Source organism: Gobius niger (genome assembly GCF_951799975.1).
Source record: "Gobius niger genome assembly, chromosome: 3".
In the NCBI taxonomy this organism is placed as follows: Eukaryota; Metazoa; Chordata; class Actinopteri; order Gobiiformes; family Gobiidae; genus Gobius; species Gobius niger.
In genome coordinates this window covers 41,036,679-41,064,274 of record NC_136854.1, presented here as the reverse complement: position 1 = coordinate 41,064,274, position 27,596 = coordinate 41,036,679, and the positions used below count along the sequence as shown (strand labels likewise).

The 27,596-nt window shown below is 39.4% G+C and overlaps 1 protein-coding gene across 1 annotated transcript in view; it reads left to right on the top strand.

Moving 5' to 3' along the window:
• The window catches only part of LOC306960804 (dual specificity testis-specific protein kinase 2-like), a 39,919-nt gene extending 12,649 nt beyond the window's left edge, over positions 1–27,270 (top strand). Inside the window, exons 2-10 of the mRNA XM_079553370.1 lie at positions 4,431–4,552; positions 14,126–14,174; positions 16,089–16,235; positions 18,946–19,028; positions 19,144–19,231; positions 20,321–20,404; positions 21,599–21,685; positions 21,763–21,856; positions 26,059–27,270. Of these exons, the coding sequence (XP_079409496.1) occupies positions 4,431–4,552; positions 14,126–14,174; positions 16,089–16,235; positions 18,946–19,028; positions 19,144–19,231; positions 20,321–20,404; positions 21,599–21,685; positions 21,763–21,856; positions 26,059–27,227 (1,923 nt within the window). The 3' untranslated portion in view covers positions 27,228–27,270. The remainder of the gene's footprint in view (positions 1–4,430; positions 4,553–14,125; positions 14,175–16,088; positions 16,236–18,945; positions 19,029–19,143; positions 19,232–20,320; positions 20,405–21,598; positions 21,686–21,762; positions 21,857–26,058) is intronic.
• The last annotated feature ends 326 nt before the right edge of the window (positions 27,271–27,596 follow it).

Genomic DNA, 27,596 nt, shown 5'->3' with positions numbered 1-27,596 from the left:
CCACAGTCACCACTAGGTTCACCACAGTCACCGCTAGGTTCACCACAGTCACCGCTAGGTTCACCACAATCACCGCTAGGTTCACCACAGTCACCACTAGGTTCATCACAGTCACCACAGCCACCTCTAGGTTCATCACAGTCACCACAGTCACCGCTAGGTTCACCACAGTGACCACTAGGTTCATCACAGTCACCACAGCCACCTCTAGGTTCATCACAGTCACCACAGTCACCGCTAGGTTCACCACAGTCACCGCTAGGTTCACCACAGCCACCGCTAGGTTCATCACAGTCACCACAGTCACCACAGTCACCACTACATTCAACACAGTCACCACAGTCACCACTAGGTTCACCACAGTCACCACAGTCACCACTAGGTTCACCACAGTCACCACTAGGTTCACCACAGCCACCGCTAGGTTCATCACAGTCACCACAGTCACCACAGTCACCACTACATTCAACACAGTCACCACAGTCACCACTAGGTTCACCACAGTCACCACAGGCACCACTAGGTTCACCACAGTCACCACAGTCACCACTAGGTTCACCACAGTCACCACTAGGATCACCACAGTCACCACAGTCACCGCTAGGTTCACCACAGTCACCACTACATTCAACACAGTCACCACAGTCACCGCTAGGTTCACCACAGTCACCACTAGGTTCACCACAGTCACCACAGTCACCACTAGGTTCACCACAGTCACCACTAGGTTCACCACAGTCACCACAGTCACCGCTAGGTTCACCACAGTCACCACTACATTCAACACAGTCACCACAGTCACCACTAGGTTCACCACAGTCACCTCTAGGTTCATCACAGTCACCGCTAGGTTCATCACAGTCACCGCTAGGTTCACCACAGTCACCACTACATTCAACACAGTCACCACAGTCACCACTAGGTTCACCACAGTCACCGCTAGGTTCACCACAGTCACTAGGTTCACCACAGTCACCGCTAGGTTCACCACAGTCACCGCTAGGTTCACCACAGTCACCGCTAGGTTCACCACAGTCACCGCTAGGTTCACCACAGTCACCGCTAGGTTCATCACAGTCACCGCTAGGTTCACCACAGTCACCGCTAGGTTCACCACAGTCACCGCTAGGTTCACCACAGTCACCGCTAGGTTCACCACAGTCACTAGGTTCACCACAGTCACCGCTAGGTTCACCACAGTCACCGCTAGGTTCACCACAGTCACCGCTAGGTTCACCACAGTCAACACAGTCACCGCTAGGTTCACCACAGTCACAGCTAGTTTCACCACAGTCACCACTAGGTTCACCACAGTCACCGCTAGGTTCACCACAGTCACCACTAGGTTCACCACAGTCACCACTAGGTTCACCACAGTCACCACTAGGTTCACCACAGTCACCACAGTCACCGCTAGGTTCACCACAGTCACCGCTAGTTTCACCACAGTCACCACTAGGTTCACCACAGTCACCGCTAGGTTCACCACAGTCACCACTAGGTTCACCACAGTCACCGCTAGGTTCACCACAGTCACCGCTAGGTTCACCACAGTCACCGCTAGGTTCACCACAGTCACCACTAGGTTCACCACAGTCACCACTAGGTTCACCACAGTCACCACTAGGTTCACCACAGTCACCGCTAGGTTCACCACAGTCACCGCTAGGTTCACCACAGTCACCGCTAGGTTCACCACAGTCACCGCTAGGTTCACCACAGTCACCGCTAGGTTCACCACAGTCACCACTAGGTTCACCACAGTCACCACTAGGTTCACCACAGTCACTGCTAGGTTCACCACAGTCACCGCTAGGTTCACCACAGTCACCGCTAGGTTCACCACAGTCACCGCTAGTTTCACCACAGTCACCGCTAGGTTCACCACAGTCACCGCTAGGTTCACCACAGTCACTAGGTTCACCACAGTCACCGCTAGGTTCACCACAGTCACCGCTAGGTTCACCACAGTCACCGCTAGGTTCACCACAGTCACCGCTAGGTTCACCACAGTCACCGCTAGGTTCACCACAGTCACCGCTAGGTTCACCACAGTCACCGCTAGGTTCACCACAGTCACCGCTAGGTTCACCACAGTCACCGCTAGGATCACCACAGTCACCGCTAGGTTCACCACAGTCACTAGGTTCACCACAGTCACCGCTAGGTTCATCACAGTCACCGCTAGGTTCACCACAGTCACCGCTAGGTTCACCACAGTCACCGCTAGGTTCACCACAGTCACTAGGTTCACCACAGTCACCGCTAGGTTCATCACAGTCACCGCTAGGTTCACCACAGTCACCGCTAGGTTCACCACAGTCACCGCTAGGTTCACCACAGTCACCGCTAGGTTCACCACAGTCACTAGGTTCACCACAGTCACCGCTAGGTTCACCACAGTCACTAGGTTCATCAAAGTCACCGCTAGGTTCACCACAGTCACCGCTAGGTTCACCACAGTCACCGCTAGGTTCACCACAGTCACTAGGTTCACCACAGTCACCGCTAGGTTCACCACAGTCACCGCTAGGTTCACCACAGTCACCGCTAGGTTCACCACAGTCACCGCTAGGTTCACCACAGTCACCGCTAGGTTCACCACAGTCACTAGGTTCATCAAAGTCACCGCTAGGTTCACCACAGTCACCGCTAGGTTCACCACAGTCACCGCTAGGTTCATCACAGTCACCGCTAGGTTCATCACAGTCACTAGGTTCACCACAGTCACCGCTAGGTTCACCACAGTCACCGCTAGGTTGACCACAGTCACCACTAGGTTCACCACAGTCACCGCTAGGTTCACCACAGTCACCACTACATTCAACACAGTCACCACTAGGTTCACCACAGTCACCGCTAGGTTCACCACAGTCACCACTACATTCAACACAGTCACCACTAGGTTCACCACAGTCACCGCTAGGTTCACCACAGTCACCACTAGGTTCACCACAGTCACCGCTAGGTTCACCACAGTCACTAGGTTCACCACAGTCACCGCTAGGTTCACCACAGTCACCGCTAGGTTCACCACAGTCACCGCTAGGTTCACCACAGTCACCGCTAGGTTCACCACAGTCACCGCTAGATTCACCACAGTCACCGCTAGGTTCACCACAGTCACCGCTAGGTTCACCACAGTCACCGCTAGGTTCACCACAGTCACCGCTAGGTTCACCACAGTCACCACTAGGTTCACCACAGTCACCGCTAGGTTCACCACAGTCACTAAAATGTGTATCATTTATTTTAACAGAAACAACCTTCCTTTAATGCTGTCCTTGAACAAACAGCATCAAAACATTGGAAAAAATGCCACTTATCTTAGATGACCGTATTTTCCGGATAAGTCGCTCCGGAGTTTAAGACGCACCAGCCAAAAAAGGCCTAATGAAGATAAAAAACAACAAGCTAAATAGGCGCAGGGTTTGCTAACGTAGCACGCTGAAGGTTAGCTACATGCAGCACAAACAACTACACAGGTGTCTGGTATGTTAACGTCACAGAAACAGTTCAGATAACTGTAGGCAAAGCAAGTTTATTTGTAGAGCACAATTCATACACAAGGCAATTCAAAGTGCTTCACAGTTGCATAAATATAAGAAAACAAATACAATCAATAAAAACATCAACATAGAATTAATCAATTACAGTAAGAGGCAAGAGTAGATAAAATACTTTCAGTTATATGCATTTTTAAGTCTTGGTTTGACTCCCTCGGTCTTGAGCATTAATTTGCTCTGTCTTGACACTATTTTTAAGTCTTGTTTTGACTCACTCTGTCTTCAGCACTATTTCACTCTGTCTTGAGCACTAGTTTTAAGTCTTGTTTTGACTCTCTCTGCCTTGAGCACTATTTTTAAGTCTTGTTTTGACTCGCTCCGCCTTGAGCACTATTTCACTCTGTCTTGAGCACTTTTTCACTCTGTCTTGAGCACTAGTTTTAAGTCTTATTTTGACTCGCTCGGTCTTGAGCACTGTTTCACTCTGTCTTGAGCACTAGTTTTAAGTCTTATTTTGACTCGCTCCGCCTTGAGCACTATTTCACTCTGTCTTGAGCACTAGTTTTAAGTCTTGTTTTGACTCTCTCTGCCTTGAGCACAATTTCACTGTCAACTATAGCATAAAGAACAAACCAAACTCTCCATCTCACTCCAAATCACTAAATCCACTGAAATCTTCATCCTCGGTTTCACTTCTGAACTATCGCCTTGGCAACGCCCTGGAGGCGTAACTTTACCGTTGACGAGCTTCTCCCGGCAGCACGTTTTTCAAGCTCTCCTTTGCGAAGTCGTTCCTCTCGCTGTGGCCATCGAGCTTTTAGCCCGCGATTGGCTTTGTTTTGTTTTCCTTCCACTGCTCGATCAGCCTGCAGCGCCCCCTAGCGTCATGCGAAATTATATATTTGGATTTTGTGTGTGTTGTAGGTGCAGCACCGGATCACCGGGCAGGTCATGGCTCTGAAGATGAACACGTTGGCCAGTAACAAGGCCAACATGCTGCGAGAGGTGCAGCTGATGAACCGCCTCTGCCACCCCAACATACTCAGGTACTTCACATCTGTATAAGAAGCCTCTGCCTCCCCAACATACTCAGGTACTTTACATCTGTATAAGAAGCCTCTGCCTCCCCAACATACTCAGGTACTTTACATCTGTATAAGAAGCCTCTGCCACCCCAACATACTCAGGTACTTTACATCTGTATAAGAAGCCTCTGCCCCCCCAACATACTCAGGTACTTTACATCTGTATGAGAAACCTCTGCCACCCCAACATACTCAGGTACTTTACATCTGTATAAGAAGCCTCTGCCACCCCAACATACTCAGGTACTTTACATCTGTATGAGAAACCTCTGCCACCCCAACATACTCAGGTACTTTACATCTGTATAAGAAGCCTCTGCCACCCCAACATACTCAGGTACTTTACATCTGTATAAGAAGCCTCTGCCCCCCCCAACATACTCAGGTACTTTACATCTGTATAAGAAGCCTCTGCCCCCCCCCCCAACATACTCAGGTACTTTACATCTGTATAAGAAGCCTCTGCCCCCCCCCCAACATACTCAGGTACTTTACATCTGTATAAGAAGCCTCTGCCACCCCAACATACTCAGGTACTTTACATCTGTATAAGAAGCCTCTGCCTAGGGCTGCTCGATTATTGAAAAAATAATAATCACGATTATTTTAGTCATAATTGAAATCATGATTATTCAACCGATTATTTGTTGCCTTTAAAAAAATCCATCAAAAAAGTGACAAAAATCCAGCAAAAAATGGCAACAAAACATTAAAAAAAAGACAAAAATCCATAAAAAAAGTTACAAAAATCCAGCAAAAAAGTGACAAAAATCCAGCAAAAAAAGACAAAAATCCAGCAAAAAAATGACAAAAAACCATCAAAAAAATGACAAAAATCCAGCAAAAAAGTGACAAAAATCCAGCAAAAAAAGTGACAAAAATCCAGCAAAAATAAGACAAAAATCCAGCAAAAAAATGACACAAATCCAGCAAAAAATGACAAAAATCCATCAAAAAAAAAGACAAAAAACCATCAAAAAAAGTGACAAAAATCCAGCAAAAAAATGACAAAAATCCAGCAAAAAAATGACAAAAATCCAGCAAAAAAATGACAAAAATCCAGCAAAAAAGTGACAAAAATCCAGCAAAAAAGTGACAAAAATCCCAAAATTAAAAATTAGAAAAAAAAAACGTGAATAAAAAATTGAAAAAAAAAAATTATAATCGATTTTTTGCAATTATGCTAATTTTGTAATCGTTTATTGTTGTAATCGAAATCGTAATCGAATTTCGATTAATTGCACAGCCCTACCTCTGCCCCCCCAACATACTCAGGTACTTTACATCTGAATAAGAAGCCTCTGCCCCCCCAACATACTCAGGTACTTTACATCTGTATAAGAAGCCTCCGCCCCCCCAACATAGTCAGGTACTTTACATCTGTATAAGAAGCCTCTGCCCCCCCCAACATACTCAGGTACTTTACATCTGTATAAGAAGCCTCCGCCTCCCCAACATACTCAGGTACTTTACATCTGTATGAGAAGCCTCTGCCCCCCCAACATACTCAGGTACTTAACATCTGTATAAGAAGCCTCTGCCCCCCCCCAACATACTCAGGTACTTAACATCTGTATAAGAAGCCTCTGCCCCCCCAACATACTCAGGTACTTTACATCTGTATAAGAAGCCTCTGCCCCCCCAACATACTCAGGTACTTTACATCTGTATAAGAAGCCTCTGCCCCCCCAACATACTCAGGTACTTTACATCTGTATAAGAAGCCTCTGCCTAGGGCTGCTCGATTATTGAAAAAATAATAATCACAATTATTTTAGTCATAATTGAAATCATGATTATTCAACCGATTATTTGTTGCCTTTAAAAAAATCCATCAAAAAAGTGACAAAAATCCATCAAAAAAAAAGACAAAAATCCAGCAAAAAAATGGCAACAAAACATCAAAAAAAAGACAAAAATCCATTTAAAAAAAAGACAAAAATCCATAAAAAAAGTTACAAAAATCCATAAAAAAATTACAAAAATCCATTAAAAAAATGACAAAAAGACATCAAAAAAATGACAAGAATCCATCAAAAAAGTGCCAAAAATCCAGCAAAAAAAGACAAAAATCCAGCAAAAAAATGACAAAAAAACAGCAAAAAATGACAAAAATCCAGCAAAAAAACACAAAAATCCAGCAAAAAAGTGTCAAAAATCCAGAAAAAAAAAAGTGACAAAAATCCAGCAAAAAATGGCAACAAAACATCAAAAAAATGACAAAAATCCATAAAAAAAAGACAAAAATCCATTAAAAAAAAGACAAAAATCCATAAAAGAAGTTACAAAAATCCATAAAAAAATTACAAAAATCCATAAAAAAAATGACAAAAAGACATCAAAAAAGTGACAAAAATCCAGCAAAAAATGACAAAAAGACATCAAAAAAGTGACAAAAATCCAGCAAAAAATGACACAAATCCATAAAAAAAAGTCAAAAATCCAGCAAAAAAGTGACAAAAATCCAGCAAAAAAAGACAAAAATCCAGCAAAAAAATGACAAAAATCCATTAAAAAAAAGACAAAAAAAACATAAAAAAATGACAAAAATCCATCAAAAAAAAGACAAAAATCCACAAAAAAGTGACAAAAATCCAGCAAAAAAAAGTGACAAAAATCCAGCAAAAAAAAGACAAAAATCCAGCAAAAAAGTGACAAAAATCCATTAAAAAAAGACAAAAAAAACATTAAAAAATGACAAAAATCCATCAAAAAAAAGACAAAAATCCACAAAAAAATGACAAAAATCCAGCAAAAAAGTGACAAAAATCCAGCAAAAAAAGACAAAAATCCAGCAAAAAAGTGACAAAAATCCAGCAAAAAAAGACACAAATCCAGCAAAAAAGTGACAAAAATCCCAAAATTAAAAATTTGAAAAAAAAAAACGTGAAAAAAAAAATTGAAAAAAAAAATTATTATCGATTTTTTGCGATTATGCTAATTTTGTAATCATTTATTGTTGTAATCGAAATCGTAATCGAATTTCGATTAATTGCACAGCCCTACCTCTGCCCCCCCAACATACTCAGGTACTTTACATCTGTATAAGAAGCCTCTGCCACCCCAACATACTCAGGTACTTTACATCTGTATAAGAAGCCTCTGCCACCCCAACATACTCTGGTACTTTACATCTGTATAAGAAGCCTCTGCCCCCCCCAACATACTCAGGTACTTTACATCTGTATAAGAAGCCTCTGCCCCCCCAACATACTCAGGTACTTTACATCTGTATAAGAAGCCTCTGCCCCCCCAACATACTCAGGTACTTTACATCTGTATAAGAAGCCTCTGCCCCCCTAACATACTCAGGTACTTTACATCTGTATAAGAAGCCTCTGCCCCCCCAACATACTCAGGTACTTTACATCTGTATAAGAAGCCTCTGCCTAGGGCTGCTCGATTATTGAAAAAATAATAATCACGATTATTTTAGTCATAATTGAAATCATGATTATTCAACCGATTATTTGTTGCCTTTAAAAAAATCCATCAAAAAAGTGACAAAAATCCAGCAAAAAATGGCAACAAAACATAAAAAAAAAGACAAAAATCCATAAAAAAAGTTACAAAAATCCATAAAAAAAGTGACAAAAATCCAGCAAAAAAAGACAAAAATCCAGCAAAAAAATGACAAAAAACCATCAAAAAAATGACAAAAATCCAGCAAAAAAGTGACAAAAATCCAGCAAAAAAAGTGACAAAAATCCAGCAAAAATAAGACAAAAATCCAGCAAAAAAATGACACAAATCCAGCAAAAAATGACAAAAATCCATCAAAAAAAAAGACAAAAAACCATCAAAAAAAGTGACAAAAATCCAGCAAAAAAATGACTAAAATCCAGCAAAAAAATGACAAAAATCCAGCAAAAAAATGACAAAAATCCAGCAAAAAATTGACAAAAATCCAGCAAAAAAGTGACAAAAATCCCAAAATTAAAAATTAGAAAAAAAAAACGTGAATAAAAAATTGAAAAAAATAAATTATAATCGATTTTTTGCAATTATGCTAATTTTGTAATCGTTTATTGTTGTAATCGAAATCGTAATCGAATTTCGATTAATTGCACAGCCCTACCTCTGCCCCCCCAACATACTCAGGTACTTTACATCTGAATAAGAAGCCTCTGCCCCCCCAACATACTCAGGTACTTTACATCTGTATAAGAAGCCTCTGCCCCCCCAACATACTCAGGTACTTTACATCTGTATAAGAAGCCTCTGCCACCCCAACATACTCTGGTACTTTACATCTGTATAAGAAGCCTCTGCCCCCCCCAACATACTCAGGTACTTTACATCTGTATAAGAAGCCTCTGCCCCCCCAACATACTCAGGTACTTTACATCTGTATAAGAAGCCTCTGCCCCCCCAACATACTCAGGTACTTTACATCTGTATAAGAAGCCTCTGCCCCCCTAACATACTCAGGTACTTTACATCTGTATAAGAAGCCTCTGCCCTCCCAACATACTCAGGTACTTTACATCTGTATAAGAAGCCTCTGCCCTCCCAACATACTCAGGTACTTTACATCTGTATAAGAAGCCTCTGCCCTCCCAACATACTCAGGTACTTTACATCTGTATAAGAAGCCTCTGCCCCCCTAACATACTCAGGTACTTTACATCTGTATAAGAAGCCTCTGCCCTCCCAACATACTCAGGTACTTTACATCTGTATGAGAAGCCTCTGCCCCCCTAACATACTCAGGTACTTTACATCTGTATAAGAAGCCTCTGCCTCCCCAACATACTCAGGTACTTTACATCTGTATAAGAAGCCTCTGCCCTCCCAACATACTCCGGTACTTTACTACATCATTGCAATAACCTACTCTCTTACGGACAAACTAAAGCACCAACACAGACTGACTAATATCACAGTTTGAAAAGGTGTAAGGACTGCAAACACGTCTGACAGGAGCACGTGAGGGTAAATTTGCTCCTGTCAGTCCTCAGTCTCTTCTTTATCTTCATAACGTTTCGAGTCGAAGTGTGAACGCGGAGTAAATGGTGCCACAGTTGTAGAGCAGTTCATCCGAATGATTTCCATCACCATTTCCATGTCCCAGGGCCACATCAGTTACCGGAGCAATAGTGACTGTGGGTCCTGTATGTGCATAAATATAACTTGTGGAGAACACACAGTGGCCTAGTGGTTAGTGCTTTCTCCTCACACAATGATGAAGTCCTGGGTTTTGATTTTGATGTTTGACTTTCTGTGTAGGATTTGCACAAGCTCACACACCAGCCCCGTTCATTCAGGAAAGATGAAAATCAAGTTATTATTGTTTTCTCTAGATTTTTTGGTATGTGCAATAAGGCGCCTTAAAGGGACTATAAGGAGTTTAAAAATGTTAAAATTAAGTATTTTTCCTCCCCCTACATGTTCCAGCCATGTCCTAATGTGTAGAATGAGCTCAGACCTGTTCACCACAACTGCCTCTAAAATCCTGTACGGTCACTCAAAAATGTGTCACTTCGGCCCGAATTGCCGTCATGCACGAGCTTAATATAGAAGGTGCAGTTACACATATGGCCTGAGGTGGCAGTAGTGAGTATAAAATGGCGAACTTGCTTCCAGCCCCTTTAATGTTCATTTATAAGTAAATGTTTTTGTATGTTGTACTGCAGGGGTCGGCAAGTTTGTTTGGTGGAGGGCCGATTTTCTTCATTGCTAAAATGCCAAGGGCCAAAACTAACAATTGTAGCCCAAAGTAAAGCAATTTTTTTCTACAAATATACGTTTTGCAAATCATATATGACTTAATGGAGTGTTTTGCCGGGAAATGTGAAAATATTGACGGTATTTTCCACAGTTTGTACTTCACGTATTTGGTCTCTAAGTACTAAGTAACGTGTTTAACTTAATAAATCCTTTCCGTAGTCCCTGTGGGGGTAATACAAGTGTTTATGGGATGAGTGGAGGGTCTTTCATCTCCCCCTGGTGTCTCTGGCCAGAAAACCATGCTTGCAACTTGACTGCCACCGACCCGGAGCCACCAATACACACTAATAGAATCACGAAGAAGAAGCTAACATGCTAACGGGCAAAGCTCACTACGGGCTAGCACCACTTTAAACAGTATTTACAGCCAAGTTTGAGTGAAAAAAAATATTTCCATTGTATAATTGGATGAACAATATCCCTCTGTCCCTTTGTCTTTTCTGTCAGCGTAGTATTTACTCTCCAAGACAATTAAGAAGTAAAAAAAATCGCAACTTGCTACGACACCTGCAGTTGCGCTTATGGCCTCTAGGGGAAAGAGTTGAAAAATAATGAATCGCAATTAATTTTGATGAATTGCATCCTATATATTTTGACCAAGCACAGTCCTGTATTTGAGCCACACATGGCCTGAAAGACTAAGCTCTTGTATTAACTCCATATTGCGAGCCTTTTCACATGAACAGCCACACAGAGCTACTAATGCATCAAAGAGGCTCAGACTAATGATGCTTTTTCAACAAAATGACTTTAATTTAGTCCTTGAACTCACTTTGTGAACCTTTGTTTTGCAGATTATGTTCCAAATGTTCAGCACCAAAGAAAATGTCTCTAAACATGATTAATGTTGAGCGAGAGCCACGTAAAGTGAGAAGAGCTGTTGGGCTTTTCCCAAAGAATTACAAAACTGTGAATATTTGAATATTTGGTAAATGAAATGTGAGCAAATGCTTTAAATTTTAGTTTTTATGTCGGCCAAGTATTAACCTCTTACCACCCGCCTAAACCAAATGCATTCTGTCCTCATTATATAGGCCTATGTAACACCTCATTTGAAAGCTAAGACCGACAAAACTGATCTTTTTCCTTGTGTTGTTGCTGAGTTGTGTCACATTTTGTATGTTTTTTTTTTTTTTTCATTTTTGTCACATTTTTGTTGAATTTTTGTCACATTTTTATTGAACTTTTGTCACATTTTTTTGAATTTTTGTCACATTTTTATTGAATTTTTGTCACATTTTTGTAGAATTTTTGTCACATTTTTATTGAATTTTTGTCACATTTTTGTTGAATTTTTGTCACATTTTTATTGAATTTTTGTCACATTTTTGTAGAATTTTTGTCACATTTTTATTGAATTTTTGTCACATTTTTGTTGCATTTTTGTCACATTTTTATTGAATTTTTGTCACATTTTTATTGAATTTTTGTCACATTTTTATTGAATTTTTGTCACATTTTTATTGAACTTTTGTCACATTATTGTTTAATTTTTATCACATTTTTATTGAATTTTTGTCACATTTTTGTTGAATTTTTGTCACATTTTTATTGAATTTTTATCACATTTTTATTGAATTTTTGTCACATTTTTATTGAATTTTTGTCACATTTTTATTGAACTTTTGTCACATTTTTTTGAATTTTTGTCACATTTTTATTGAATTTTTGTCACATTTTTGTAGAATTTTTGTCACATTTTTGTTGAATTTTTGTCACATTTTTGTTGAATTTTTGTCACATTTTTGTAGAATTTTTGTCACTTTTTTGTTGAATTTTTGTCACATTTTTATTGAATTTTTGTCACATTTTTATTGAATTTTTGTCACATTTTTATTGAATTTTTGTCACATTTTTATTGAATTTTTGTCACATTTTTGTTGAATTTTTGTCACATTTTTATTGAATTTTTGTCACATTTTTGTTGAATTTTTGTCACATTTTTATTGAATTTTTGTCACATTTTTATTGAATTTTTGTCACATTATTGTTTAATTTTTATCACATTTTTATTGAATTTTTGTTGAATTTTTGTTGAATTTTTGTCACATTTCTATTGAATTTTTATCACATTTTTATTGAATTTTTGTCACATTTTTATTGAATTTTTGTCACATTTTTATTGAATTTTTATCACATTTTTATTGAATTTTTGTCACATTTTTTATGAATTTTTGTCACATTTTTATTGAATTTTTGTCACATTTTTATTGAATTTTTGTCACACTTTTGTTGAATTTTTGTCACATTTTTGTTGAATTTTTGTCACACTTTGTTGACTTTTTGTCACATTTTTATTGAATTTTTGTCACATTTTTATTGAATTTTTGTCACATTTTTATTGAACTTTTGTCACATTTTTTTTAATTTTTGTCACATTTTTATTGAATTTTTGTAGAATTTTTGTCACATTTTTATTGAATTTTTGTCACATTTTTGTTGAATTTTTGTCACATTTTTGTTGAATTTTTGTCACATTTTTGTAGAATTTTTGTCACTTTTTGTCACTTTTTTGTTGAATTTTTGTCACATTTTTATTGAATTTTTGTCACATTTTTATTGAATTTTTGTCACATTTTTGTTGAATTTTTGTCACATTTTTATTGAATTTTTGTCACATTTTTGTTGAATTTTTGTCACATTTTTGTTGAATTTTTGTCACATTTTTATTGAATTTTTGTCACATTTTTATTGAATTTTTGTCACATTATTGTTTAATTTTTATCACATTTTTATTGAATTTTTGTTGAATTTTTGTTGAATTTTTGTCACATTTCTATTGAATTTTTATCACATTTTTATTGAATTTTTGTCACATTTTTATTGAATTTTTGTCACATTTTTATTGAATTTTTGTCACATTTTTATTGAATTTTTGTCACATTTTTTATGAATTTTTGTCACATTTTTATTGAATTTTTGTCACATTTTTTATGAATTTTTGTCACATTTTTATTGAATTTTTGTCACATTTTTATTGAATTTTTGTCACATTTTTTATGAATTTTTGTCACACTTTTGTTGAATTTTTGTCACATTTTTGTTGAATTTTTGTCACACTTTGTTGAATTTTTGTCACATTTTTGTTGAATTTTTGTCACATTTTTGTTGAGTTTTTGTCACATTTTTATTGAATTTTTGTCACATTTTTATTGAATTTTTGTCACATTTTTGTTGAATTTTTGTCACATTTTTATTGAATTTTTGTCACATTTTTATTGAATTTTTGTCACATTTTTGTTGAATTTTTGTCACATTTTTATTAAATTTTTGTCACATTTTTATTGAATTTTTATCACATTTTTATTGATTTTTTGTCACATTTTTGTTAAATTTTTGTCACATTTTTATTGAATTTTTGTCACATTTTTATTGAATTTTTGTCACATTTTTATTGAATTTCTCTCACAATTTTATTGAATTTTTGTCACAATTTTATTGAATTTTTGTCACATTTTTATTGAATTTTTGTCACTCTTTGGTTGAATTTTTCTCACATTTGTGTTGCGTTTACATCCTTGTTTTCTTCTCATTTTTTGTGGCTGTTTTTGTGCTTTGTTCCCCAAGAAGCTTTTTGATTAGGGTAAAGCCAAACTGGAGAAAATGGGATCCGTTCAGGTGGGAGTTAAGAGGTTAATGATGAATAATCGATTGACAGCACTATTAATAAATCAGTTTAGAATATTCTGCTCTATAAAAATGTTTGATACATGGATTACTGCATGAAGAGTGTCTGTACTTTTTAGATATTTTCTCAATAACCTTCGTATTATTTCAGAACAGTAACGTCTCTCGTCTCTGCAGGTTTCTGGGCGTCTGTGTGCACGAAGGCCAGCTCCACGCTCTCACAGAGGTACCGCTTCTTTTCACTTTATTCATCTTTTTATCATCAGTCCATCGCCGAGCGCAGAGGGGCCGGTTTCCATGGCGACGTCTGGAGACAACAGTCAAAACACTGACAGCTGCGTTTTTTGGATCAGAAAAACATAAATCATTCATGGCCCCGCACACGTCCCTGGATCAGCGCATCGACGGGTTAATAATTTATGAGGACGAGTCTCCTATAGGTTCAATATCGGCTTTTGTTCAAGATGCGGCTGCTGATAAAGTGTAGCACCAGACAATGTGAAAAAATAATAATGCTGCATATCATTTTAACCCCTTAAACTCCCGCCTGAACCGAGCACATTTACTCCAGTTTGGCTTTACCCCGGTCCAAAAGCTTCTGGGAAAAAAGCTGGGAAAATAGCGACAAAACTGAGATGAAAACAATGATGGAAATGTGACTAAAAAGTGAGAAAACATTGACAGAAAAGTGACGAAAAATTTATGAAAAAGTGGCAGAAATGTCACAAGAAATTGACAAAAAATTGACGAAAAAATGATAAAAATGTGACAAAAAAATGACAAAAATTGGACAAAAATTGGACAAAAATTGGACAAAAATGTGATAAAAAAATGACGAAAAAAATGACCAAAAAAATGACGACAAAAATTTTATAAAAATTTGACAAAAAAAAAATAAAATGTGACAAAAAAATGACCAGATCAGTGATTGTCAAACTCAGGACCACCAAGTCGTAAACCAGGTCAAAAGAGTCTAAAATAGGTTTTATTGGTCCTACATCGGACGAAATTAAGTCTAAACTCGCTTATACCATGGTCTGGGTGAATACTGGATTCTGATTGGCTGGTGCATTATTTTGGTATAACCGCACACGTAGTCCGGTAGTTAAATCACTGGGATATCACTCCACTGTGGCGTCGCCATAGCAACGCATGACACAGCTGAATCAGATAAAGGCGTAATTAGTGACTGACAGGAACGTATGAGATGGATTTTGTGTTAATTTCAACGTTTTTGGCCAAAACAAAATGTTTGCTAAATGTTTGTAGAGGAGAGTGAGCAGCTAGGTTAGCTACTGTTAATAACATATGAGCTTTACATTTCTATTGAAAACGGTTAAGGCTATTCATTACTTTCAGGCGTACATAAAATGATCCTGCATTGAAGCATATTTGTCTGGATTAGTAAAGTCAAACATAAAAGTTTGAGTTGGGCCCAGGTGTGAGCGACTCCACCGCAGCTGTTTCCATAAACAGTTGAGCTGGTTGAGCTAGCTAGCTTTAGCTTCAGGTTAAACAGCGTAAAAGTGAAATAACTCCTGCCCACGAGTGCCGCATATCGGTGTTTCCTTCCAGGGAAAAGTGTTTCCGGGTTAGTCCTGTTGTGTTGTGATTCTGTGCTGATGTTGTGTCGTTGAGCCTGACTGAGATCCTCGTAATAGCTGCGGAGAATGACTCGCTCTGAGACCAGCCTTCAGTGACCGGCTAATAACCCACACAAAATAGTTCCGGTGGTCTGGCAGATTTAGTGAGTTTAGTAAATGAAACAAATATTTATTATAAATGTTACGTTTGTGGGACCCTGGTATAAGCGGATTAAACAACGAGGAGCCGTGCATTAGACGGTTATAATGCACGAAGTGCATTATAACCGTCTAATGCGTCTAATGCGTCTAATGCGTCTAATGCGGCTCCTTACATATACCACATCTAAACCTGAAAAAACCCACCAAACTTAGACTGGTGCTCCTCCTGCTGGCAGCTGTGGGAATAACGTCTTTAAAAATGGACTTTCAGTTTCGATTTACAGCGTGGTTTATGATTCAGAACTTTAAAAATGTGGAGGACAAATAGATCTTCAGTTTCCTAATGGAGCTGTACATCATTTGAATAATTAAACGTTTTTTATTCTCTCGTGCAGTACATAAACGGGGGAAACCTGGAGCAGCTGTTGGACAGTGACCTGTTCCTGTCGTGGGGCGTGAGGATCGGACTCTCTCTGGACATCGCCCGAGGACTACGTTACCTCCACAGCAAAGGCATCTTCCACCGGGACCTCACCTCCAAGGTACAGACTCCCCACGGGACACACAGCCTCGTTGCCTTCATCAGATAAGAGGAGTTGGTGCAGCTAAGAATTTGATTGTGTTAACCTCTTAACTCCCACCTGAACATGTTTTCTCCAAATTCTCCAAATCTAAAAGCTTCTTCAAAATAGCGATAAAAAACGAGAAGAAAATGAGGATGTAAATTGACAAAAATCCAACGAAAAAATGACAAAAATCCAGCAAAAAATGATAAAAATCCAGCAAAAAATGGCAAAGAATCCAGCAAAAAATGGCAAAGAATCCAGCAAAAAATGTGACAAAAAAGTGAAAAAAATCCAGAAAAAAAAGACAAAAATTCTGCAAAAAATGGCAAAAATTCAGCAAAAAAAATGACAAAAATCTAGCAAAAAATGGCAAAGAATCCAGCAAAAAATGGCAACAAAAAAACGAGAAGAAAATGAGGATGTAAATTGACAAAAAATGGCAAAAATCCAGCAAAAAAATGACTAAAATTCAGCAAAAAAATGGCAAAAATCCAGCAAAAAAAGACAAAAATCCAGCAAAAAAGACAAAAATCCAGCAAAAAAATGACAAAAATCCAGCAAAAAAAATGACAAAAATTCAGCACAAAAAATGACAAAAATCCAGCAAAAAAAATGACAAAAATTCAGCAAAAAAAAGACAAAAATCCAGCAAAAAATGACAAAAGAGCAGCAAAAAATGTGACAAAAAAGTGAAAAAAATCCAGGAAAAAAAAAGACAAAAATTCTGCAAAAAATGGCAAAAATTCAGCAAAAAAAAGACACAAATCTAGCAAAAAATGGCAAAGAATCCAGCAGAAAAATGACAAAAATTCAGCGAAAAATGACCAAAAATCCAGCAAAAAATGGCAAAAATCCAGCAAAAAAGTGACTAAAATTCAGCAAAAAAATGACAGAAATCCAGCAAAAAAGACAAAAATCCAGCAAAAAAAAGACACAAAAACCAGACAAAAATCCAGCAAAAAAAAAGACAAAAATACAGCAAAAAATGGGACCAAAATGCATCAAAAAAGTAGCAAAAAAAGTGCCAAAAAAAAAACCTGCCATTAAAAAAGTGACAAAAACACATAAGGGAAATAAAAAGTGACGACAATGGCAAAGAGGAGAGAATGCATTTGGTTTTGGCGGGTGGTAAGAGGTTAAAAAGGCAGAATTTTACACATGGTTTATGGTTAATATCTCTGTAACGGCTGGCCCAATCCACTTAAAACAAAAACAGTCACGTCTTCTCTCTCAGCCCGTACAGTCACATGACTGTCTCATAAAGGTCAGGCTGGATACCGTTCATTTTTTATACCAGTACTTTAACGATACTTTGTTTTCGATACCGTTACTTTTTCCGATATACTAAAATATTTGTCATCTAGAACCAGAAATCGGAACAGAAATGTGTGACATCTCCAATACCAAGAAATGTGTGAAAAATGGGGAATAATTTGAGAGAAAATGGGGCTAAAATAGGGACAAAACTGTGGGAAGGAACTGTGGGTAAAATTGGTAAATATTGTATTGTTTATTGGATGACATAAAATCTTTATCACGATATGAAAAAGAAATATCACAATAATAGTATATTTCACGATATAATTTACAACGGACAAAGTACTTCAAAATCCCAGCCTTACGCCTATTGGGAAGATTCATTCAAGATTTTTTTTTTTGCGCCATACTTATTTCCTTTTAAATGTGATCTACTACCTAGGTCGATCCATTCGTTTTCTCCAAATTCTCCAAATCTCAAAGCTTCTTCAAAATGGCGACAAAAAACGAGGAGAAAATGAGGATGTAAATTGACAATAACGAAAAAAATCCAGCAAAAAAAGACAAAAATCCAGCAAAAAAAAGACAAAAATCCAGCAAAAAAAGACAAAAATCCAGCAAAAAATGACAATAATCCAAAAAAAAAAAGCCAAATATCCAGCAAAAAATGACAAAAATCCAGCAAAAAAAAGACAAAAATCCAGCAAAAAATGACAAAAATCCAGCAAAAAAATGACAAAAATCCAGCAAAAAAATGACAAAAATCCAGCAAAAAAATGACAAAAATCCAGCAAAAAAATGACAAAAATCCAGCAAAAAAATGACAAAAATCCAGCAAAAAAAGTGACAAAAATCCAGCCAAAAAAAAACAAAAATTCCCGCAAAAAATGACAAAAGAGCAACAAAAAATGTGACAAAAAAAGACAAAAATCCCCCAAAAAAGAGAAAAAAATTCAGGAAAAAAAAAAAGAGACAAAAATCCAGAAAAAAAAGACAAAAATCCAGCAAAAAAAAGACAAAAAACAGCCTTACGCCTATCGGGAAGATTCATTCAAGATTTCTTTTTTTGCGCCATACTTATATCCATTTAAATATGATCTACTACCTAGGTCGATCCATCATTTAGATTTCGTCTGTAAATAGGACATTTTTATGCATTATTAAAACATACATTAATACATCTCTCTATTTATATTTATGTCAGTAATCTGCAGCAAAAGTTTCAAATTGCTGTATATATTTTCCTCTTCCTGCAGCGTCTCGCCTTAACAAACCTGTAAATGCTTTATGTGAATGTTATGTGGACTCCAGGATGAAGAGCTGCTGCAGTAATGACTAATGAGGATCCGTAATAAAAATCAATACCGTGTCTTAAAGAGTTTGTTTGACCCGCTGTGTCTGTTTTGTTTCTGGCCTGTGTTTGCTGCAGAACTGCCTGGTGCGCTGTGATAATGGCCTCTTCGCTGCTGTGGTGGGAGACTTCGGACTTGCAGAGAAGATTCCCGACTACAGGTCAGGACCGGAGAGACTGTCAAACAATCCTCATGATCACATTTAAGTCCAGTCATGCTTTAAATGTTCATTCCTGTCTGTGGTTTGATTCGTTTTCCATCATTTTATTCTCCAGTGACGGCGTGAATAAGCCTCTCGCCATCGTTGGCTCCCCCTACTGGATGGCCCCGGAAGTGCTGAGAGGAGAGATTTATGATGAGAAGGTGAAGAGTTTATTCCACTTAACGCCTTAACTCCCGCCTGAACCGAGCACATTTTTCTCCAGTTTGGCTGCTTTACCCCAGTTTAAAAGGTTCTGGAAAAAAGCTGTGGAAATAGCAACAAAACTGAGACGAAAACAATGATGGAAATGTGGCAAAAATGTCACAAAAATGTCACAAGAAATTGACAAAAAAATTGACAAAAAAAATGACAAAAAATGACAAAAATGTGATAAATAATTGATAAAACAAAAGCTTCTGGAAAAAAAAGCTGTGAAAATAGCATCAAAACTGAGATGAAAAAAATTATGGAAATGTGACAAAAAAGTGAGTAAACATTGACAAAAAAGTGACGAAAAATTGACAAAAAAGTGGCAAAAATGTCACAAGAAATTGACAAAAAATGGACAAAAAATTGACAAAAATGAAAAAAAATGTGACAAAAAATGACAAAAATTTGACTAAAAAATGACAAAAAATGACAAAAATGTGACAAAAATGTGATAAAAATTTGACAAAAAAATGACAAAAATGTGACAAAAAATGACAAAAAATTGACAAAAAAATGACAAAAAAATTGACAAAAATGTGATAAAAAATGTGACAAAAAATGACAAAAATGTGACAAAATGTAACAAATATGTGCTAAAAATTGGACAAAAAAATTGACCAAAAAAATGACAAAAATGTGATATAAAATTTACAAAGAAATGACAAAAATGTGACAAAAAATGACAAAAATGTGACAAAAAAATTGACAAAAATGTGACACAAAATTACAAAAATGTGACAAAATGTAACAAAAATGTGATAAAAAATTTACAAAAAAATTACAAAAAATTAACCAAAAAAAAGAAGACAAAAATGTGATATAAAACTTAGAAAGAAATGACAAAAATGTGACAAAAAATGACAAAAAAGTTACGAAAATGAGTTCCCAACAAAAAAAATGATGGAAAAAAAAAATCTAACGTGAGGAAAAAGATCCTCTCAGTTCAGGCGGGAGTTAAGAGGCTAATAGTTGCCATTTTGGATTGTTTTTTATTTATTTGCTTTCAGTCTTATTAGAAAGTGTGTTTTCGCTTTGTTCAGGTGGATGTGTTCGCGTACGGGATCATCCTGTGTGAGATCATCGCCAGGATTGAAGCCGACCCCGACTTTCTACCAAGGACTGAGGTACAAAGTTTTTCTTTCTTGTGATGTCAGGATAAGGGAAGGTCATATTATTTATATTTACTCATTTCGTCAAAGATCAAGCTTTTATATTGACATTTGGAATTGACAAAAGGTTTTAGTCAAGTTTTAGTCATTTAAAATAAGAATTGGAAATAAGGATGAAGGTTGACCGGCTGAACTTGTGACAGAGCGATTCCTCCACAAAAGGCAGAAATGTCATTATGGGTCAACAAAAATGACAAAAATCCAGCAAAAAAGAGGCAAAAATCCAGCAAAAAGTGACAAAAATCCAGCAAAAAAATGACAAAAATCCAGCAAAAAAATGACAAAAATCCAGCAAAAAAGTGACAAAAATCCAGCAAAAAAGAGGCAAAAATCCAGCAAAAAAGTGACAAAAATCCAGCAAAAATCCAGCAAAAAAAAGACAAAAATCCAGCAAAAAATGACAAAAATCCAGCAAAAAAGTGACAAAAATCCAACAAAAATCCAGCAAAAAATGACAAAAATTCAGCTAAAAAATGACAAAAATCCAGCAAAAAAATGTGACAAAAATCCAACAAAAAAGTTACAAAAATCCAGCAAAAAAATGACTAAAAATCAGCAAAAAAGTGACAAAAAATCAGCAAAAAAATGACAAAAATCCAGCAAAAAAAGACAAAAATCCAGCACAGAAAATGACAAAAATCCAGCAAAAAAATGACAAAAATCCAGCAAAAATCCAGCAAAAAGTGACAAAAATCCAGCAAAAAAAAGACAAAAATCCAGCAAAAAAGTGACAAAAATCCAACAAAAAAGTGACAAAAATCCAGCAAAAAAAAGACAAAAATCCAGCAAAAAAAAGACAAAAATCCAGCAAAAAAGTGACAAAAATCCAACAAAAAAGTGACAAAAATCCAGCAAAAAAAAGACAAAAATCCAGCAAAAAAGTGACAAAAATCCAGCAAAAAAAAGGACAAAAATCCAGAAAAAATTGACAAAAATCCCGAAAAAATTGGCAAAAATCCAGAAAAAAAATTGGCAAAAAAAGTAGCAAAAGTGCCATTAAAAAAGTGACAAAAACACATAAGAGAAATAAAAAGTGACGACAATGGCAAAGAGGAGAGAATGCATTTGGTTTTGGTGGGTGGTAAGAGGCTTGATTACTTCTTATACGGCATTATTCCAGGCTGATCTGTGATTTCCGTGCGTTTGCAGGACTTCGGTCTGGACGTGGAGGCCTTCGAGAACATGGTTGGAGACTGCCCTCCCGCTTTCTTCAGCCTCGCGGTCACTTGCTGTAACGTGAGTATTTCTGAGAATCGTGTCACTAAATGTTACTTCACTAAAATGATGTAACGGTCTCTTTCCTGCGGCGTCAGATGAGCGCGGAGAGGCGACCCACTTTCTCCGACATCGTCTTCTCTTTGGAGGGAATGGAGCAGCAGGAGGAGGCGGACAAATCCTTCGCACTCGGTAAACGGAGCTGAAATTAGACTATAGGCTGTGAATGTGTAATACTGAGCTAAAACAAGCAACTCTTCAGAAATCAAAGCACTTCGGCGCCGGTAATTAGACTATGGGTCATGTTTTTAAAGCCTGGAGCTCTCTGTTCTGGGAGAGCATGAAAGGATTTGTACAAATAGAAGTTGTGAGGCTGCAGCGCGATGGAGTTTTGGTTAAATTAGGACGAGCTGAGGCGGAGAGTGAGCGCTCTTGGCGATGCCGGTGAAAGCCCGATGTAGGAGCTGCACGTAGTGATGGGCGAGTGAAGCCTTGTAAGTAGTGGTGGGGCCGTTATCGGCGTTAACGCGAGACTCTTATCGGGCGATAAAAAAAATATCGCCGTTAATCTATTCTCAAAGTTGGGCTGGGAGCTGGGTCTATACTCTGCGAGCTATGATGACTTTCACCTGATATTTTAAGGTTTGCACAACTTTTATGCCCAATTTCAGACGCACAGGAGAAACGTGAGTGAATATAGTGTCTCCAAAGCGACACACAGAAGCAGCGGCCAATGACAGAGTGAAAAAAATGAAAAACACCGCAGCCCCTCCGTGTTCACTTCAAAACTGCGTAAACAACTCGTTTCACGGCCACAGCCCCACACGAAACAGCGCAACTTCAAAGTTCACGAGAGCCTTTTCCAGGTAAATTTCAACCGCGAGCAGAGTTTAACCGCAGCACTTACGGAGTTTGGAGACGAACTTTACAGCTACTTTTCTCCGTTAGTTTCTCTTTCTCCGCTGTCTCCTCCGCCTTTTCTTATTAAATCCAAAGAAATACGTCCCGCATCTTCGTGTTGTCGACGTTTATCTCCATTTTGACAGAACTATCGCCAGGTAGTAGCAGCAGCAGCAGCAGCATGAGCTCTTGTTGTGTTGTGATCACGTGACACTGTTGACACTGTTGACCAATCAGGAGACGCGCACATGTTTCCCATGCTTACAAACAGAGGCCTATATTTTCTGATCTGGTAAATAAAAAAAATATAAATAATGATCCCCCCGTAAATAAATACTTGGGGACTCCTGCCACAACTGTCCGATGTGAGAGACTTTTTTCTTTAGCAGGTCATTTTGTGCAGTAGAGGAGATCTAGTTTGTCACCAGAAAATGTGAACATGCTGGTCAGCAGTTCAAAATGATGAAAATAATTCATGTAGAACATGATAACCAATTATCACAGTAGAACGTTCTCATGCAGTTTGTGATGCATTTTGGAAACAGGAGATGAGCCCCTGGTCTAACGCACCACCTGATTTGAGAAACTCGTTCTCAGAGACTTACTTTTAGTCATTATTTGGGTAGCACACATATTCTGAATGGCTTCGGCAGAATTCAAACGAGCCATAATAAAAATAATCTATGCCCACCTCTACTTGTAACACTTCAAGCCTTTCCTGGCAAAAAAAAGTCTGTAAGGTTCGAAGCCTCAGAGCGGTTTCTTTCTGTTTCAACACTGACCTCTTGTGGACAAACTTCATCATTGCGACGTCTCATAAGCACAAGATAAGTTTCAATATACATGTTTAACCTCTTAACCCCCGCCTTAACCAAGCCTATTTTCTCCAGTTCGGCTTTATTCAAATCTTAAAGCTTCTCGACTGGAGTATAGGACAGTGGGACACCTCATTTGAAAGCGAAGACCTACAAAACTCAACTAAGATTCTTTCTCGCACTGCGTTTTTCCATCACTTTTTTGTTGCTTTTTCATCCCTTTATTGTTGCCTGTTTTGTTGCCTTGTTTAAAGAAGCTTTTCGATTTGGGTAAAGCTGAACGGGAGAAAATGTGCTCAGTTCAGATGGGGGTTAACACATTGAGGCCGCGCTGTTATTGGGATTTAGGTGTAGAGTGCCAACAATCTAGACCCTTTTTCATGATATTTGTCGCACCACAGCATGTTCTATGTTATAGCTATGGACACATGCTGTGGCTCGTTTGAAAGGTGAGACTCTAAGCTCTCCGTAGGTGAAAACAGTTTAATTCTACGTGCCTCGGTTCCTGAGAAATCCAAACAGAGGCTAGTTTTGATCAAAATCACTGTTTTTCCCCCCCCCTAGAAACTGAGATATCGTGTGTTTTATGAAACACAACCGTTTCCCTCATTTCACTCTCTTCTCTGGGCTGTGACTGAAAACAGGGGCTTAAGAAAAGAACATGGACTTTTGAGAATGTCTGGACGTGAGTTTCACATCGTTTTAAGAGAACATAGAGCGAATATTGGTACAAAAATAGGATGGACACAAGGTTGATTTTTAGATCAAAACTGTCGGCTGGTTGACCTCATCTGTCTGCGATTATGAGGCCGACTGATAAAGAATGAAGAGCGATCTGAAGCACAGGGTGTGGAGATTGTTGTTCTGTGCAGGAGATCCCTCTGCTGTCACTTCCTCCTCTCTCTGTGAGCGCTGCTGCAGGACCGATGGGCATTGAAAACACACAATGAACAAACGAGGGGCAGCTTCATTTCTGCCGCGATGTCCAGAGCGTGACTTTTCACAAGTTGTTGATTTTCATTTATTTCAGTTCTGTTCATCACAGAGCTCCCAAAATCACACATAAGGTGTATTAGAGTGTCTAGTTTTGTAGTTTAAAATAACCAGCTAAAACGACTTCAACTTGTTAAAATTAGGTACCCATTTTTCACTTGATTTCGTATAAAATATTTAAAAAAAAATGGTGGCCTAAAAATTCTTATAATCTTTGTTTATGCTTCTGTGCTGTAATCAAATGTTTTAATCCACCAATTAAACAGTGTTGTTTTCGTCAACGAAAACGATGACGATATCTTTTCGTTGACGCCCCTTTTTTTAATGATGATAACGTAACGATGACGAGCTAAAATGAGCTCTTTGGGGACGAGAACACGACGAGACGTTTACGAGTTTACGTCAATGAGACGAGACAAAAATGGGAGACATTTTTTCGTCAGGTCGTTCACAAACAGTTTGTGCGCGGAGTGAGAGAACACACGGTAAACGTGACCCGTGATCTTTCTCTCTCCTCGTGGCGTGCGGTCACTGCTCGTGTACATCCTCCTCGGAGCGTCTGTCACAGGGTAGGGCTGCGCAATTAATCGAAATTCGATTTCGATTATTACACTAGACGATCCCAAAAATAGCATAATCGAGAACAAACGATTATTAAGGATGCCCTCCCGCTCGTCCTGCGCGGTTTGTGTGACGCGTCTGATCAGCGGAAACACCAGCGCAGCCCGACAGAACTGTAAATAATATCTACTAATATTTCTTAACGCCACTGTTAAGGCTCACCTTGTGCTGAAGGAGAACAGCTGTTTAGAAGCCTCGACATCCTTTGCTCAGGCACTGGTTTTGTTTAATAGAAAAGTCTAAAACTCTTCTTCAGGAGCAGATCAAACAAACTCTTATTACTTCATGCCACTGAGATGATTGTTTCTGTTCCTTTCGCATTTCCTGAGCTAAAGGCTCAGGCTTTGGTTTGACATAAAAACATTAGCGCTGAGTGATGATGTCATCAGGCCGCACGGCTCTGTTGGACAGGGGGCAGGTGTCCCTATAGGACTAGTTTAGAAACTGAACATATTATCGTTGTCCAACGAAAATGTAGTCCATAGTTGTTTTTTAAAATAATAATAAAAATGAATAAATAAAACAAAGATTTGTTTTTTTGAAGGGAACAAATAATCGTTTGAATAATTGTGATTTCAATTATTACTAAAATAATCGTGACGCACGATGAGGTCGGCTACGTATGTGCAGACGGCGCTGTTGGTAAAAAAAATAAAAAATCTCAAAGTGATGATCAGAGGACGAGGAGAGCGGGCGCTTTTGGGAAAAGTCCTCTTCACAGTCGGCCGACCATTTCTGCCAGTGCCTATCGTGGTGTCATCTGTTTGTCAAGAGCCAATAGAAGCGATTATTTATCCCAATTTCCAAGACTTATCGAAATTAATTATAACTTCTTATAATGAAACAGACGAAAACTTGACAAAAACCTTTTTATATTTTCCTCTGACTAAAACGTGACTAAAACGATCCCATTTTGAAATGACTAAAATGTGACTAAACCTAAATGCATTTTCGTCCAAAAGACTAAAACTAAAAGGGCCAAAAACAACACTGCAATTAGACCAAACCAAACCCAGTCCAGTCGACAATTTAAGCTTCTCATTATACCATTTCTCTCCTTCACAGAGCCACCGGCGGTCGACGTGAGCCCGTACCGTCGCCGCAGCTCTCCCTGTCACCACGGCAACTGCCTCCAACAGCAGCAGCAGGGTCTGTCCCGGAGTCAGTCGGACATGATCCCGCCCTCCCCGCTCACCCCTCCCCTGCTCGGGACGCCCGCCCGGGTCAACCCCTTCTCCCTCCGCCGGGACCTGAACGGCGGCCGGTGCAAACTCCTGGACACGCCCAGCAAGTCCGTGATCAGCCTGACGTTCGCCCTGCCCGCGCTCCGGGACCCGTGCATGTCGCCGCACCTGTTCAGGGCGTCGCCCGGGGTGAGGGCGCCGCCCAGGAGGTGCCAGTCGCTGCCCTGCACGCCGGAGCTGGGCAGGACGGTGGTTCTGCAAAGCGGCAAAGACGCGAAGGACACAGGAGTAGAAGAAGAAGAACGTGCGGTGGTGGAAAACGGCGTGGATTTGAGTTTCGAAGCGGCGGAGGCGGGAAGTGCGGGGGCTGAGGGGGAAACGGGTTTGGCGGTTGATTTGGACATGGTTTCGCTGGGGCGTTTGGAAGAGGAGGAGGAGGAGGAGGAGGAAGAGAGCGGCGTTCAAACCGAGCCGATGGACTGCACTAAATCCCCGGAATCAGCAGATGGGACGTCCCAGTTGAATCCGACGACCAAACCCCTCCTCACCTCCACCTCTACCTCGTCGTGTCTACGGACTACGAACTGCTGGCGCATCCCCATTTCCAACGGCCCCCCGACGCTGCCTCCCCTGCCCCGCTTGGACAACAACAACCAGACCTTCGGGCAGTGGGTGGCCGGGGTAACGCCGCAGGGGAAAGGCTACGCCCCCGCCTCGTCCCTCTACAACGCGGACCCGCGGCTCGAGCAGCAGAGCGAGGACGTGGTCGCCTGTCCCAGCTGCTGCCTGGTCGGGCTGAGCTTCCCCTCCGTGTGCTTCCGCGGGTCGACGGGGGTGGCGGCGGCGGCGGCGGCGGAGCGGAGGAGGGCGTCGCTGCCTCGGCAAAGACAGTACAGGAATCTCAACGGGACGATATCCGGGGGGAGCGCGTCCGAAACGACGGCGGGCGGCGCGGCCAAAGCTTTGCTGTGTCGCGGCACGAACGGTTTAGCCGCCGCGCCGTCGGTGCCGCGGGAACCGGGACTGTCGCTACCGGAGGCGCAGACGTAGAGGTCGGGGGGAAAGACGAAGGTTTTGAGCGAGCACAGAATGTAAACGGATGTAATGGCGGTAGAAAAGCGACGGCGCTGCACAGTCTGAACCAAACACACTGGCACGGTTAGTTTTAATGGAAACTTTCTGACCCGGCAAACTTGTTCTTCAGCAGTGATTCAGGAAGAAGAAGTCATTTTAAAGCAGTACTAAGTAACTCTTGCCCCTAGAGGCCATAAGCGCAACTGCAGGTGTAGCAAGTTACGATTTTTTAACTTATTAATTGTCTTGGAGAGTAAATACTACGCTGACAGAAAAGACAAAGGGACAGAGGGATATTGTGCATCCAATTACACAATGGAAATATTTTTTTCACTCAAGCTTGGC